This window comes from Anopheles bellator, chromosome 2 (genome assembly GCF_943735745.2).
Source record: "Anopheles bellator chromosome 2, idAnoBellAS_SP24_06.2, whole genome shotgun sequence".
NCBI classification, from domain to species: Eukaryota; Metazoa; Arthropoda; class Insecta; order Diptera; family Culicidae; genus Anopheles; species Anopheles bellator.
Window position 1 is genome coordinate 51,880,730 of NC_071286.1, and position 13,848 is coordinate 51,894,577.

General features: G+C 47.9%; 4 protein-coding genes across 5 annotated transcripts; 2 read left to right on the forward strand and 2 right to left on the reverse strand.

Annotated features, from left to right (window-relative positions):
- Positions 1-273: 273 nt before the first annotated feature.
- LOC131208657 (zinc finger CCCH domain-containing protein 13-like) lies at positions 274-1,548 on the forward strand. 2 transcript variants are annotated; one of them, XM_058201467.1, is made up of 2 exons: positions 274-386; positions 445-1,548. In XM_058201467.1, exons 1-2 carry the CDS (start codon positions 375-377, stop codon positions 1,351-1,353), a joined length of 921 nt encoding a protein of 306 aa, XP_058057450.1. In that variant the 5' UTR covers positions 274-374; the 3' UTR covers positions 1,354-1,548. The 2 variants fall into 2 exon arrangements, with proteins under 2 accessions (XP_058057450.1, XP_058057452.1); XM_058201469.1 differs by lacking the exon at positions 274-386 and having other exon boundaries at positions 433-1,548.
- Positions 1,549-2,712: 1,164 nt separating this feature from the next.
- LOC131207688 (cuticle protein-like) lies at positions 2,713-5,491 on the forward strand. The gene is made up of 2 exons (XM_058200315.1): positions 2,713-3,354; positions 5,045-5,491. The coding sequence occupies exons 1-2, from the start codon at positions 2,713-2,715 to the stop codon at positions 5,489-5,491; spliced, it is 1,089 nt and encodes a 362-aa protein (XP_058056298.1).
- A 1,624-nt stretch (positions 5,492-7,115) lies between these two features.
- Positions 7,116-7,927, reverse strand: LOC131208659 (cuticle protein 18.6-like). The gene is made up of 2 exons (XM_058201470.1): positions 7,916-7,927; positions 7,116-7,835 (listed from the first exon to the last, which is right to left on the reverse strand). The coding sequence occupies exons 1-2, from the start codon at positions 7,925-7,927 to the stop codon at positions 7,116-7,118; spliced, it is 732 nt and encodes a 243-aa protein (XP_058057453.1).
- Positions 7,928-8,541: 614 nt separating this feature from the next.
- On the reverse strand, positions 8,542-12,038 carry LOC131208656 (uncharacterized). The gene is made up of 7 exons (XM_058201466.1): positions 11,883-12,038; positions 11,449-11,783; positions 10,611-10,782; positions 9,261-10,537; positions 8,871-9,128; positions 8,687-8,796; positions 8,542-8,618 (listed from the first exon to the last, which is right to left on the reverse strand). Exons 1-7 carry the CDS (start codon positions 12,036-12,038, stop codon positions 8,542-8,544), a joined length of 2,385 nt encoding a protein of 794 aa, XP_058057449.1.
- Between the last annotated feature and the right edge of the window lie 1,810 nt (positions 12,039-13,848).

The window sequence follows — 13,848 nt, forward strand, 5'->3', positions numbered from 1 at the left end:
GGACGTAACTTAGGTGCCACATTGGTTGTTGTACATGAACTAACCACATTATACCGTTAGGAGTTTTCAGATTGTCAAGGCTGCTGGAAAGGTTCTCTTCAGAACGGAAATGCGATACCGGCGATGATACTCATTCATTAGACGCTAGCGCCAGCCAAAGGCAAAACAAAAACTGGAACCATCGCTGCTCAGTATCAGCTTACCCAACCTCATTAGATGGCTCAGCTAACGTTACGTGGCCACTGGAAGATGCTAGTCACTATAAAAGGCTAACCGTTCTAAGCGATCTGCATCAGTTTGATCATAGCACAACGTTCGTACAATACCGTAAATCAGACACTGCTGGCGACACTGAGCGACACAAGCCGGAGAAGATGGCGCTGAAGGTAAGGATTGGATCGAGAATACTACGCTGCAGCCTAGTAAAGCCCAATGTCCGCACAGTTTATTCTTTTCCTGGTGGCAGCAGTGGGCGCCGCCAGCTTGCAAGACTATCAACAGCCTCAAAGCCAGCAACACCAGCAGCAGCAACAGCAGCAGCAGCAACACACTACAGAGCCAGAGAACCGTCAGCAATCGAACGATAATCGATTTGTTGTGGACACCCAACATGCTAACGAAGAACAGATCGGCTATGACTTCTCGTACTCCGTTCACGATCCAGTCACGGGAGACCAGAAGAGCCAGGAAGAGTCGCGACGAAACGGGCACGTCCGGGGCCAGTACTCTTGGGTTGACGCGGACGGTATTCGTCAAATTGTCGACTACCGTGCCGATGATCGCACCGGCTTCAACGCCCAGCAACGCAGTGAACCCGTCAACCGACCACGCCTGAACCGAGTGTTGAAGCTCGTGCCTGCTCAGTCGGTTAAGCCACTGTACACGATCGACACAGTCCTCGCCCCAGCCTACACGTCCGTGACACGAGTGGACCAGATCCGACGACGAGACCAGGATACTACCCGTGGAGGCGGCCGAGAAGGACAGCAAAGTGAAAAGCTCGGAGATGCTCGGGCCAATCGGCGGGATGAGCTCAGTGAGCAGCGAGATGAACGGCGCGAAGGGCGGCCAGAGGCGACCGAGCACGAGGATCGTCACGAGGAACGCCATGACGAGCGGCGTGAAGAACACCGTGACGATCGGCGTCAGGATCAGCAACGGGAGGATCGTCGCGACGAGGATCGCCGGGAACGCGAGCGTCACGATGAACGCCGGGTCGAGCACCGCGATGAGCGCCGTAATGAGCAACGCCAGGAGAACCAGGACGATCGCCGCCAGCAAGGACTCGGTGCTGGAATTCAGTCGGAGGTGCGATTCCATGCCCCTTCCGTGACCTACGAGTACCGTAACTGAAGTAACGCACCTAACTGCCACACGAAAACCGGATCGTCTGCCTCTACTGATCGTGAACCCTTACCATGCGCCACCGTATGCAAGTGAATAATATCGATACAACCACAACGTTCAGAATTTGTTGTTTAGCAACAATTTCGTCTACAATAAAGCAAGCGGTTTTCATACGAAAATCTATTGAAATCGCACAAAAGCTCAAAATTAGACATTCGATTTCTTGGCGGTTCCATGTACGAGGTTCTGGGCTCGTCAACCGTAATGCTGCGAAAGTGATGTGTAACCATTGGAACCCCCAGACAAGAAACGCTGGAGAGAACAGACACTAGAGACGGATCGCTGTGAAACGTGGTGGTGGTGGTGGTCCAAGAATAAGAAGAGATTCAAAAGTGAAAGCGTCCCGCCGTTCGGGTCCGTTAAATCAGTTAACCGTCGTCTGCAACCTTGGAGTTCAGCCAAGCGAAGAACGGTGGTAATCGATGCCCCGGAAGGGCTCCTTCGGCGTCCATCCTTTGCTTGAGTAATCCCACCGCAACCAGTCCAGTCCAGGGAAACCACGGAAAGGTACAGAACATAGGCCCGAGAGTTCCAGCGCAAGTGGATTTTTCCCTGTAACCGATCATTTCCTTCCCCAAGACTGGGGGGACTGGAACTTGTGCTCGTTTTCGCTGGCCACAGGGCAAGACACTGAATTGCACCTCGTTTCGGGTTGTTCCATTCTCGCCTTTATTGCCCCACTGCACCACTCTGCTCTGCTCTGCTGTCGGCTCGGGTGGAAAACAAACAAAAATAAAATACGCGACCATCTAGGGGGGTTCGACCCTCGAACACGCAAGGTAGGCATTTTACCCTCGGGCTGTTCATTCGCACGGTTATGCAACATCTGAACTTGTATCTTGAAAAGCGAAAAGAAACGCAACAAGGTGCCGTAGGCGAACGGAGTAAAGAAGAGGACGAAACACGTTCGCTCCAGACATCTTGCGCGGGGCTTGCGTGTGGCCATGCCATGGTGGGAGAGGGACCACTTTTTTTCGCCGCCGTAAAGATGCAGCAGTGCGAGAAATAGTAATAATAAACCTGCGCCCTCCTGACATGCAAAAAGAATGGCCGCACTCGTTGGAGAAAAGAAATGGCCGGATAGATTCGGTGCCGGTGCCAGGACTCGTCCGCCGCGGGTTGTGGCGGCGGTGACAAGCGGCATCCATCGATCATTCTGCAGCAGGCAGCGGGCAGAGTATGCGCGGATATAAAAGCGTTGTGTTAGGGCGACTGGAGGCATCAGTCCAGGTTGGATCTCTAGATCTAGTGCACTTGTCTCTCTAGGCTCTGGAAATGGCATTCAAAGTAAGTGCGCTGTAAAGGATGAGAGAGCTTTCATTCTCTCTTCGCGGGCTGGACGATATTTCTAACCTCTTTCTTCTCCACATCGTCCACTTTCAGTTTGTTGCCTTCTTCGCCGTGCTGGCCGCTGCCAGCGCCGGAGTCATTCCGATCGAGGAAGTCCACCAGCAGTACCAACCAGCCGCGTACTCGGCACACTTGGCCCAGCCGACGCTGATCAAGACCGTGGCGCAACCAACGATCGTGAAGACCGTTGCCCAGCCGACCTACATCAAAACGATCGCTCAGCCCACTCTGGTCAAGCACATCGATGAGGATCACGATGCTCAGTATGATTTCTCCTACGGCGTGCACGACGATCACACCGGTGACATCAAGAGCCAGCACGAGTCCCGCCACGGCGATCAGGTCCACGGACAGTACAGCCTGATCGACGCCGATGGCCACAAGCGCACGGTTGAGTACACTGCCGACGATCACAACGGGTTCAACGCCGTCGTTCACCGCGAACCGACCGACATCAAGATCCCGCAGCCGGCCGTCCACAAGATCATCGCACAGCCCGCCCTCACGAAGGTTATTGCTCAACCTGCCAAAATTATTGCCGCCCAGCCGGCGTACGTTGCCGACTATCATCACTCTGCCCCGGCTGTGATCAAGACCGTCGGCCTGTCCCACTACTAAATCTCTGGCATGCTCCGTGACCTCTGCTAATCTACCAACCTGAAAGTGCACTTCTTCTCTACCTCTTTCCATTTTCCTCTCGATTACCGTTTAGTTGCCGTTAGGATTAACCGTACAATTACAATAAATGATTTTAAGAAGAAGCTCTCCTGGTGTTTGATGCTACTGCTACCCTACTACCTGTTACCAGATACGTTATCAGCTGGCAATTGATTGGATTCCCGATACTTCCGGAAAAAGACACACCATTACAGAAAGCAACAGAGATAAAAGCTGTCTCTGGTGCGGTCCAAAGCCATTCTCTATCGTTATTACATCTACCAAGTTCATTCACTATCGTAGTTATAGAACGTTTGTCGTTTGTCTGAAATGCTTTATTAAAATGAAGGACATCGTATTAAATTTTCTAGCATCGTCAATGTTCTTCGGACTAGCTAAATGCTGTTACACGAAGCATTCGCTGCAGAAATGTTTAGATTCCAATCGTAAAGTTTGTTTCAATTCTTATTTCTTGTTTTTTGGATTAAAATTTCGAACTGCTAATTGACTACTTCGTACATAGATGATAGGTTTCTACGAGGAACCGTTCAGTCCGAACCTTAGCATGGTATTTACTCGGATTCGTAAGTTGTAGATTGGTTAGAGTAGGGCCGCCTACGAAATCATTGCGAGTGTAATGATCGCTAGGATGCCAACACATTTACTTTTCAAATGGTCATTTTTCCCAAAGCTTCCATTAAGTTTGAAATCACTCAAATAACCTTTGGATTCTTCGTACATCCGTTAAATTCTGACAAGCTAAATATGTGACTACTACTAATGATAATACAGCTGGCTGGTCCGTAGATCATCCATCTGCCAGGCACCGATTCATCCGTTTCTATGCGAAAGACGTCAGTTCGAAACCTGACTGTGCACCTACTTGAATTACGGGACGAACACATGTACTGTTAATTCGCACGATGTGAATCAAGGCAAAGTTAAAGCCTTACGGATCCCAATCGGGATCGATCCCCCCCATATGCACCACCAACTAGGCGCCATGGGAACACTAGCTTCAGGCGAGTAAAAAACCCCTGTACGCACCTGTCCCTGACGACTCACTGATCTGGTTCAGTTATTACCTTCAACTTCCTAAAATATTACGCACGGGTTCCGTTGGCCACCATTTCGCTTTGTAACAGAACGGACGAGAGAACCTCTGTCCTCTGTCTGTCTCCTTTCCACCCGACGTGGTGGGGCGCCAAACTTTCAGCACGGTATGGGTAAGGACCTTCCCAACGGTTCGATCTCCAAAGGAAATGCTTTACGGAACTTAGCTCGACGTCTCCGGCGCTCTTATATAAGGCGTCTGTTGAGCTTAAGAATGGTGTCATTCACTTGATTTCTGTTGATCGGAACGGTGACATTGGAGGACGTTCGCAGCTGGACACTATGGCGTTCAAAGTAAGCATGTGTTTCTCTTTCGTTCAATGTTATCAACCTTCGAGTGGTTCGAATCAGGGCAGGCTGTTAAGCAGTGTTGTGACAAATTTATGTTTTGCAGTTCTTCGCAGTATGCACGTTGTTTGCGGTGGTAAATGCTGTACTGAAGCAACCGATCACCCCAATTTACCATGCAGCACCGATCAATTTCGCTGAACCTGCCTTGTTTAAGCCTCACCACCAGCCACAACTGTACGCACAGCCTAGCTTGGTGGCACCGCAGCCGACCATCGTCAAATCATACGCCCAGCCTGCGATCGTGAAGAGCTACGTCCAGCCGACGACGGTAGTGAAAAGTTATCTACAGCCCTCCATCGTGAAGAGCTACGCACAGCCGGCGGCCTATGTGAAACAGATTGAGGAGTACGCCCCGGCCAACTACGAGTTCTCCTACTCCGTCCATGATGAGCACACCGGAGACATCAAGAGCCAGCACGAGACGCGCCACGGAGACCAAGTGCACGGTCAGTACTCGCTGCTGGACTCCGATGGCCACCAACGCATCGTCGACTATACCGCCGACGATCACAACGGATTCAACGCGGTTGTCCGTCGCGAACCCGCCAACGTGAAAGTGCTTCAGCCTGTCCAAAAGGTTATTACACAGCCGGCGTACGCGGGACACTACTGAGAGTAAACACGATTATGTAGCTACCTGGAACTGAACTGTAGTTAATTTTAGATCATGGTTCACATAAAGTGTCACCCTTTAACTAGTTCTTATCGATCATAATTTATTGTTTTTCATTCCAATCGTCGCCGTTGAACTCTGGCTATTTAAATTTATCTCCGTAAGTATTAAAATTACTTCAGGTCACCGGCCCAAGGTTAGAGTGAAACCGTCGCGCCTGGGATCAAGCCTAAGGAGGGTCATAAAATCGATCGGTATCTGTATGCTTATGTGCTCCAGTTTAAGTTCTTTCTGAATACCTGTTTAAGGCACGGTAGTTACACTGCAGGATATGCAGTTATACGGCGTTTTCATACTGAAGATTGAAGGAACTTTTGAAATTGGTCAAAATATGTTGTCTCCTTCAGTCACCTGCTATTCTGACATTGTAGTAAAGGCTGTATTATCGTACAAGATTTGCCTAAAATTAACTCTGCTTTGCGGCGTTTGATTCTCGAAGGATGTTGCAACCACCACCAAGTTTCTCCTCTATTTATTTTTAAACTTGATATTAGGTGTCGACTCTCGAGGCCGTGTGGCGTATGCGTATTAAATAAATAAATAAAATTAAAATAAATATAAGAAAAGAAAAAAGTTAATAAACAAATTAAAAATAAATAAATAAATAGGTAAAAAGAAAAATAATTAATCAAGAGAATTGGATTTGAATTTGTTTTTTTATGTGCTTTGGGAAGCGCGCCTGAAATTATGCAAAGTATTGGTAGAAGAGCTGACGAACAGATGGCGCTCAACGACTCGGAATCGATTTAAATGTCGGTTAATTTAAAAATGAATTAAAGCAAAGAACATTCCGAAAGATTATTAGTGGAATAATTTAGTAAACTTAATTTAAAATTTAAAAGTCCTTGAAATCCGTAATTTTATTTACCGATGTATGCTTGTAAATTCATTTTTTTTCCTACATGTTTCCTTAGTGGACACCTGATTTGCGTTTGAATTAAGCTCACTGGAATTCTTTTGAATTCTTCGAACGTGAATCAGAAAACCTTCAGAAATCAGAAAGAAAAGAAAGAAAGAAACAAGTTACAATTATGTGTTTCAAACAAAAACTATACAATTAATTTATCGAAATTTAGAAATGCTTCAAAAGAAAGTAGCTTTAAATTAAATGACCGCTCCGCTCAGCTATAGTTGCAGGATAAGATAAGAAAAGAAAATGAAACATCTCGAATAATAAAATAATCACACATTGAAAATAAAACACACTATATTTTAAATAAAAATACTACCTTGGTTAGAGCTTTAGACCCTTAGACTAAGACCTTCAGACTTTAGATGTTTAAAGATTCCGTGAGAAGCTTGAGTCGATTCGCAAATTTTAGTTCACACGTCGGGATTAAGCGAGTTCTCTCTGGTTAAAAGTACAACCCATGTTTTAGTCTGTTTCAAGAGTATATTATCATCGGAGCTAGCTCTTAATAATGACTCTTTTACTTTCCATTACTTTAAATGCTATTAGAGAAAAAGTCAGATCCAATTTTACGTTTTATATGATTTGCATTTATTATGTCTAGACTGTTTGAACTATGCAACACATTATGCTATAAACATTTTCTAGCGATGTTTAGTAATGGTGATGGCTCAGGTGGTTATGGCCGTGCACGATGCTCGACGACGAATGCGCAATCGGAGCGGCATGATGAGCGATCGGCGCGGCGTAGTGGGCAATAGGAGCCGCGTGGTGATGCTGGATGGTAGCATGAGCGACCGGAATGGCATGGTGGGCGATCGGGGCGGCGTGATGGTGTTGGTAGGTAGCGTGGGCGACGGGAGCAACATGATGAGCGATCGGGGCAGCATGGTGAGCATGGACATGCACTGGTTGAGCGATCACTTTGTGCACTGGCTGGAGGACCTTCACATTGGTGGGCTCACGGCGCACGACGGCGTTGAATCCTGAGTGGTGGTCGGCATGGTAGTCGACGATGCGGTGGTGGCCATCGGAGTCCAGCAGCGAGTACTGACCGTGCACTTCATCTCCGTGACGGGTTTCGTGCTGGCTTTTGATGTCTCCGGTGTGCTCATCATGGACGGAGTAGGAGAACTCGTAGTTGGCCGGGGCGTGGTGCTCTACGGACTTGACGATCGTCGGTTGGGCGATGGTCTTGACGATGGCCGGAGCATGGTGGTAGACGGCGGGTGAAGCATGGAGATCACCGTGGTAGTGGACAGCTGGAGCCGAGTGGTGCTGGATGCTGGAGTGGGACGTCGCGATGGCTCCATGATGAGCAACCGGAAGTAGCCCTGCGCTGGCGGCAGCGATCAGTGTTGCGAATGCGACGAACTATTGTGTGAGATCCGAAAGGAATACAAATGAGTATGGGTGACTAGAACCGGATATTAAGATGTTTAGAATATAGTTACCTTAAACGCCATTGCACCGATTGCTTTTAGTGGTTCAATAACTTGCTCTACTCTGACTATTTCAGAAGGTTCTCCTGAATCGGATTGTTAACAGGTGAGCGAAAGGATTACGAATGATTTTTGGGAATGTTTGGCGTGGCTTATATACCCGCTGCACGTATTTTGTCATCGACAGCAACGAGCCCCCCGTTGGCCTTGATTCTTGCGAACTACTTTCGTGCTGCAACTACTGAACGTAGGTGAACTCCTTAATTTTGTTATTTTGTTTTCTTTATGATTTCAGTAATTAATTAATTGATCCATTTTTCTGTAAACTGGTTCTGAGAAACGGCAATCGATTGTCATCATCTCAACTCACGTTGCTATTGGTATTGTTGTATGAAAAATGTTTACATTTATTGTACTTCGAACAATTAAGCATAATCAGCGCACCGATGTTACATGCTCCTTTTTTACACGTACTACATGATGAAAACATAAAACAAACACAAAAAATGGCTGTAACAACTGGTTTAAATTGTCTAATGTTACGCTGATCTATCACAGATAGGTTGCTAAACAGAATGGAAACGAAACACTGCAACTACGCCAAGCATGATAGTGTCAGCATAAAAATGTTGCTGCCCTTATTTGTTGAGGTACTTGGCCGCCCAATCCGTTCGTCCCACGTGCTCATTGCCCGTCCCGACGAACGTCAACACTCCTGGAACACATCGTAAACAGGTTCGTGCAAATTTTTACGCTAATTTAGGACCTCGTTTTAAGGCTTACCACTATCCGGAATCCATTGCTTTTTCTCCACCTCATGCTTTGGTATATCGTCCCATGGAAACAGTTTGAAAGATGCATTCGGTCCGCTAAAATCGTTTGCTACCAAGTTCCTGGATGTCCAAAATAAGCCCAAAGTGTGTGGTTTAGCCCGATTTCAATTGATATCCCGTTCCTACGCACATACCCATTATTTGAAACGAAGATTTGCTGATTTTTCCGCCGTGGGACAACGTTTGCACTTGAGTGTGAAGGTTTGGATTCAGAGTTGTCGAAAATATCTGCCACACCCGGTCCGGCTCCAACATTCTTCGTGCTGCCCTTAGCGAAGGGAACAGTGTTGGGATATTTGGAGGTCGTCGAATCTTTGCTGAATGAGATAGATCCAAACAGATCCTCCAGCTTGAAACTCTTCACTGGTTTTTTGTTCGCTTGTATTCTGCTTCTAGAAAGGGGGTGTGCAGATAAAAAGAGGGTCATGAGTTAAACTATTCAAAAGGTGGTAACGCTCATCCGGCGGCAACATTTGACCCGCCAAAAAGCCACGTTAAGTTGAGTTGTTGTCATCAAACCTCACCCCAGAATATCTCCCAGCGCATCATCCTCGAAGCTGTTGCCGCGTTGGTTGGTCGGTTCCCAGCTTTTGCTGAAGTGACCGTGGATAGCTCGATGCATCGTACCGTTCCGATTGCGATAAGCCTTGAGGTCTTCGTCCGTTTTTCTCGACACCAGTACGGGCTGTTTCGAAAATGCGTTATACACTTTACCGTCGCTCGCAAAGCTATCATTGTACACCGAACTAGCACCACCAATGATGCCGTCGCTGCCACCGCCAATGCTAGCGCCACTAGAGCCGTTCTTGGCAGCACTTTTCTTGTGCAAATAGAATCCACTTCCGAAGTAGCTGGAATCATCGCTGTCGATTGCCGGAAGTGCCCGCCCGTGGCCAGCCTTCGATTGGCCGTTGGCCTTTTGGTGGTGAAAGTCATTGCTTCGTGTAACGAATATATCGTTCACTTTTTCCTTCCGCAAACTGACGCCACCTATTGCGTTGATTGGCGGGGCTGCATCCGTTGGCCGGCTGTCAGCGATCCGGACAACCGCCGGCTTAATGATGGCATAACTGACGACTGATCCGGAACCGCTTTCATTCGTCGCCTTGCCCACGGCTTCATTCACAGACGTCGTGATGGTCAAGTCACTGGATGCGACCGATTTATTGTACATGGCCGATGGTCCATTCCGGAGCAGTTTCACCTGTGTCGATACGACCGCTGGACCACCTTGGTGTGGATTCAAAGGTACCCCCAGGCCGGCATTGTAGTTGTTAAGCATTTCGTTCAACACACTGTAATTGATGCCACTCTGAAACTTGCTACTACCTTTCGTTCCTTCACCGTGCAGCTGTTGTGAGTTCGCCAGCGGTTGCGTCGGCTGCGCTGCTAGATCGGGCACCCGGGACAGGGTCAGGATCGAGTTGATATCGTTCAACTCGTTGGTAGTGATCGATTTGTAGTTGGCGTTGCTGGGGACGTCCATGATCGAGAGACGAGCGTTCGGAATAGCGGCCACGGAGCCGTTGATGCCGTTGCTGTTGCCGTTTGGCTGATGATTGTGTTGCTGGTTAGTGGAAAGATTCGCGGAACTCCGTGCTTTCATACTGCTAAAATAGGAGTACTTCATCGACTGTTGGGCGGTTGGTCGTTTCTCCGGATCCCACTGCAGCATATCCTCTAGCAACTGAATGCCGGACGCACTGGCCCTGGTGACCAGCGTAGCCAACGCAATCTTCGGGCACTCTGGAAAGCGAAACTGTATCGTCGCCGCCAGCTTATGACCCTCCGCCCAATCGGTCTGTAAGTATTCGAAACAAGATATTGAAAGTAGGCACAAGACTAGCAGAAGAGGCAGAGGTTCCTGGTCTCACCTTATCGGGCGTACCGAGTATCGAGCATATCTTAAATAACTGATCCACCTCACTAGAACCAGGAAAAAGTGGTCGAAATGTGTACAGTTCCGCCACAATACATCCTACAGCCCATAGATCGATCGAGCTTCCGTAGCGGGTCGAATGTAGCAGTACCTCCGGTGCACGATACCTACGGATCGAAAGAGCGTTGTTAGAATCCTATCCGGAAGCACATACTAAACTCTTGAAACTGATAAAGGCTGAGAAACTGACGGGAATGGTGGAAAACAAAATCTGTTCCTTAGAAATGAAACGTGGAAATTTAAATTAAACATTGACACCGATAAAGCCGGCCGGCCTTGTCGACACTAATTTTCTAAAAGTACAATCCTATTAGAAAATGCATTCTACTAAGAGATAGCATTAGAAACATAACGAAACTCCAATGGAAATTGGAAGTACATCAGATGATTATTGTAATTAACACAAAGAAATGGAAAATTAGTTCAGCAGTGTCAGCTGTAAACGGTGTATAACTCGTTTGAATGTAAGAACTCCAGTAGGATCCGTTTCTTCGCGCCAGATGTTTAACATTCTGTGCGTCATCAATTTTCGAAAGCTAACCTCAGCCTCTAGCTAACTAGTAGTGAAGGTCGACTGTGGTCCACCCTCAGGAAAGAATAAAAAAAGTAGAAACACGTGGAACTCAAAACTGTGGTCATAATTCATGAAGATACCATTATATGTCTCGACAATGATCACGCGACACGCAATGTGATTAGCCCATGTAGTGCTATCGACGAAACAGGTACGGTACAGGAGGAGTCAACGCAACCACCTCGTGCCGTATACTTACCACCTCGTCGAGACGTAGTCCGTGTACGGGGGCCGGGAGCGTATTTCTCGCGCGAGACCGAAATCGGCGATTTTGACCGTTTCCGGTCCACTGCAGAGCACATTTTCCGGTTTCAGGTCCCGATGGAAGAAGCCGTGCCGGTGCATGAACGCCAGGCCCGTTAGGATCTGTTGCAGAATCAGTCTTATGGTGGTCTCGGGAAAGTGTGTGTCACGATCCTTGATCAGTTGGTACAGGTTTTCCTGCATGTACTCGAACACAAAGTACAGCACGTCGTTTTCCCGTATCACCTCCTTCAGCTTGACCACGTTGGCATGGGAGAGTTTTTTCAGTGACTTCAGGGACGGTTTGGGGAATTCGGGGAACAGAAAAAGACAGAACAGACCGGCATGTAGTTTTTGTCGCCCAATGGCCGCGTGTGCGGCACCTCTTACCTTCACTTCTCTAAGACTCATAGCTTCCTCCCACGAGTAGTACTTCCGCTTCATGCGCTTTATAGCGACCTTTTCTCCAGTGTCCTTCCGCTGGCCAAGGACAACGGTCCCGTAGGTACCATCGCCCAGCTGGCTTAGTGTCAGGTATCGATTCATGTTGGCGGAGGTTGTCCTGAGCTACTCGTGCCGTTGCATCGCTCGTTCGTAGGTTACGTATGCACCGCACAGCAAACCGCAACGGAACTGAACATCACACAGACAACTGTGTCATTTCCGCCTATGTTTTACCAGCGGCGACCTTCTACTCCTTCGGCCACGGCATTAAAGACTAAATTCACACACTCTTCACACACTATCGGTTCAATGCAATGAGGTTCGGCGGTGGATTACATGTTCGGGGTTCATACTTCTGCTCAGACGACTGCTCTCGCCACGTGGAAAAGGGCACTGATGACACCACCCAGTTGATACGCTTTATCTTCTTGTGAACTTTAAGGTCTGACACTCGAGGAAGGTGCTCGTTGGTTGGTCAATAAAGTAAACATGCATTCCGTTCTATTGACTCACTGCCGTTGGTGGTTTACGCTTTGGGTCGATGAAGAGTACCGTCCGCCTGAATTATTGATTGGATTACTCAAGTTGCTTGCCCAATTGATTTCGTAGCGCATGAATGCTACACACTCCACTAGCTTCTCCGTAGTTCGGTTGTTGATATGTAACAAAAATACCGACAAATTTAAATCATATTTCGTCATGCAAAATTAACCAGTTTCGTTTCTCCGTCTCAGAAAATATGTCCATAAAGCATACACATATATTTTAATAATTCGATACGAGTATCTGCGACTCACACTTCTTTAAGTATTACCTTATGGGCCAAACTTTTAACCTACGGTACTTTCTGCGGTTAATTTAAACTACGAACCAATGACCCCTTTTTGGGGAAAAGTCGGGCACTCGAGCTCCAGCACTACAGCCTGATCTGGCGCAAGAGTTTGACCGCAAAAACTTCGCCATTTACGCACAGGCGGCGGTGGTTAATGCGTGCGTGGGCTCGGCAATCGGCAGGTGTCGCCAACATTTTCAACAAATTAACAACACGAAAGGCTTTGTGAAGCTATGGAGCAACCCTCGGTTAGATCTGGGGGCTAGAAACCCCCATCATATCTGACGCGCTGTTATGCGAAATCTTGCGAAATGGGTTCTTACGAGTTGTGGCTTATCCGTTCCTCGTTGTGGTGGACGAAGACTGAGAGCTGCCAGGACCTCCTATGCTCCTGTCGAAGCCACGACAGAGCGGAAGGCGCGTTGCACGGTGCGCTCGGGTGCTCGGGGTATGTTGTTTGACCTCGTTTTGGGGCGCGTCTCGGAGGTGGTTCGCTTCACACGGATTTCCGCTGCAACCTTCTACGCGCGACGCTGGGTCGCCGAGTGGCGGCGGGCGCGGTTGTTATTTTGCAGTTATGCCCGCTCTTGCGACGAAAACAAGCGGTACACGGTAGGCACCGAGAAAATCGGCAGCAAATGAAAGTAACACAAACTGGAGCTTATCTCGCAATACGATTCTGCCGAACAAGGCCAGCAAGTCACCGACTCCAAGTCGCGATTTCACCGTCGACGCCTTCGCACAACATCGACCCTGGCGTAACATCAATAAATTTGCGCTCGATTTTCGGATATCTACAAACGATTACACTACGAACTTGCGTTGTACCACCACTGTGCACTTACGATTTTTTTCACAAACGTAATCACGAATGCGGCCACTGTTGTAGATTGCGCCAATTATACGCCCATTGGTTCTAGAAACGTTCCACCATGAAGTAACCCTGCTATTCCCATCTTCAGTCGCAGTTTATTTAATACCTCAAAGCCAGCCCGGGAGACCCAGTCCAATTTGAAGACGTTTTGTTCCCGTTTCAGAATTTGTTACAACTCCTCGTTGCACAGCGTCCGTAGGCACGAT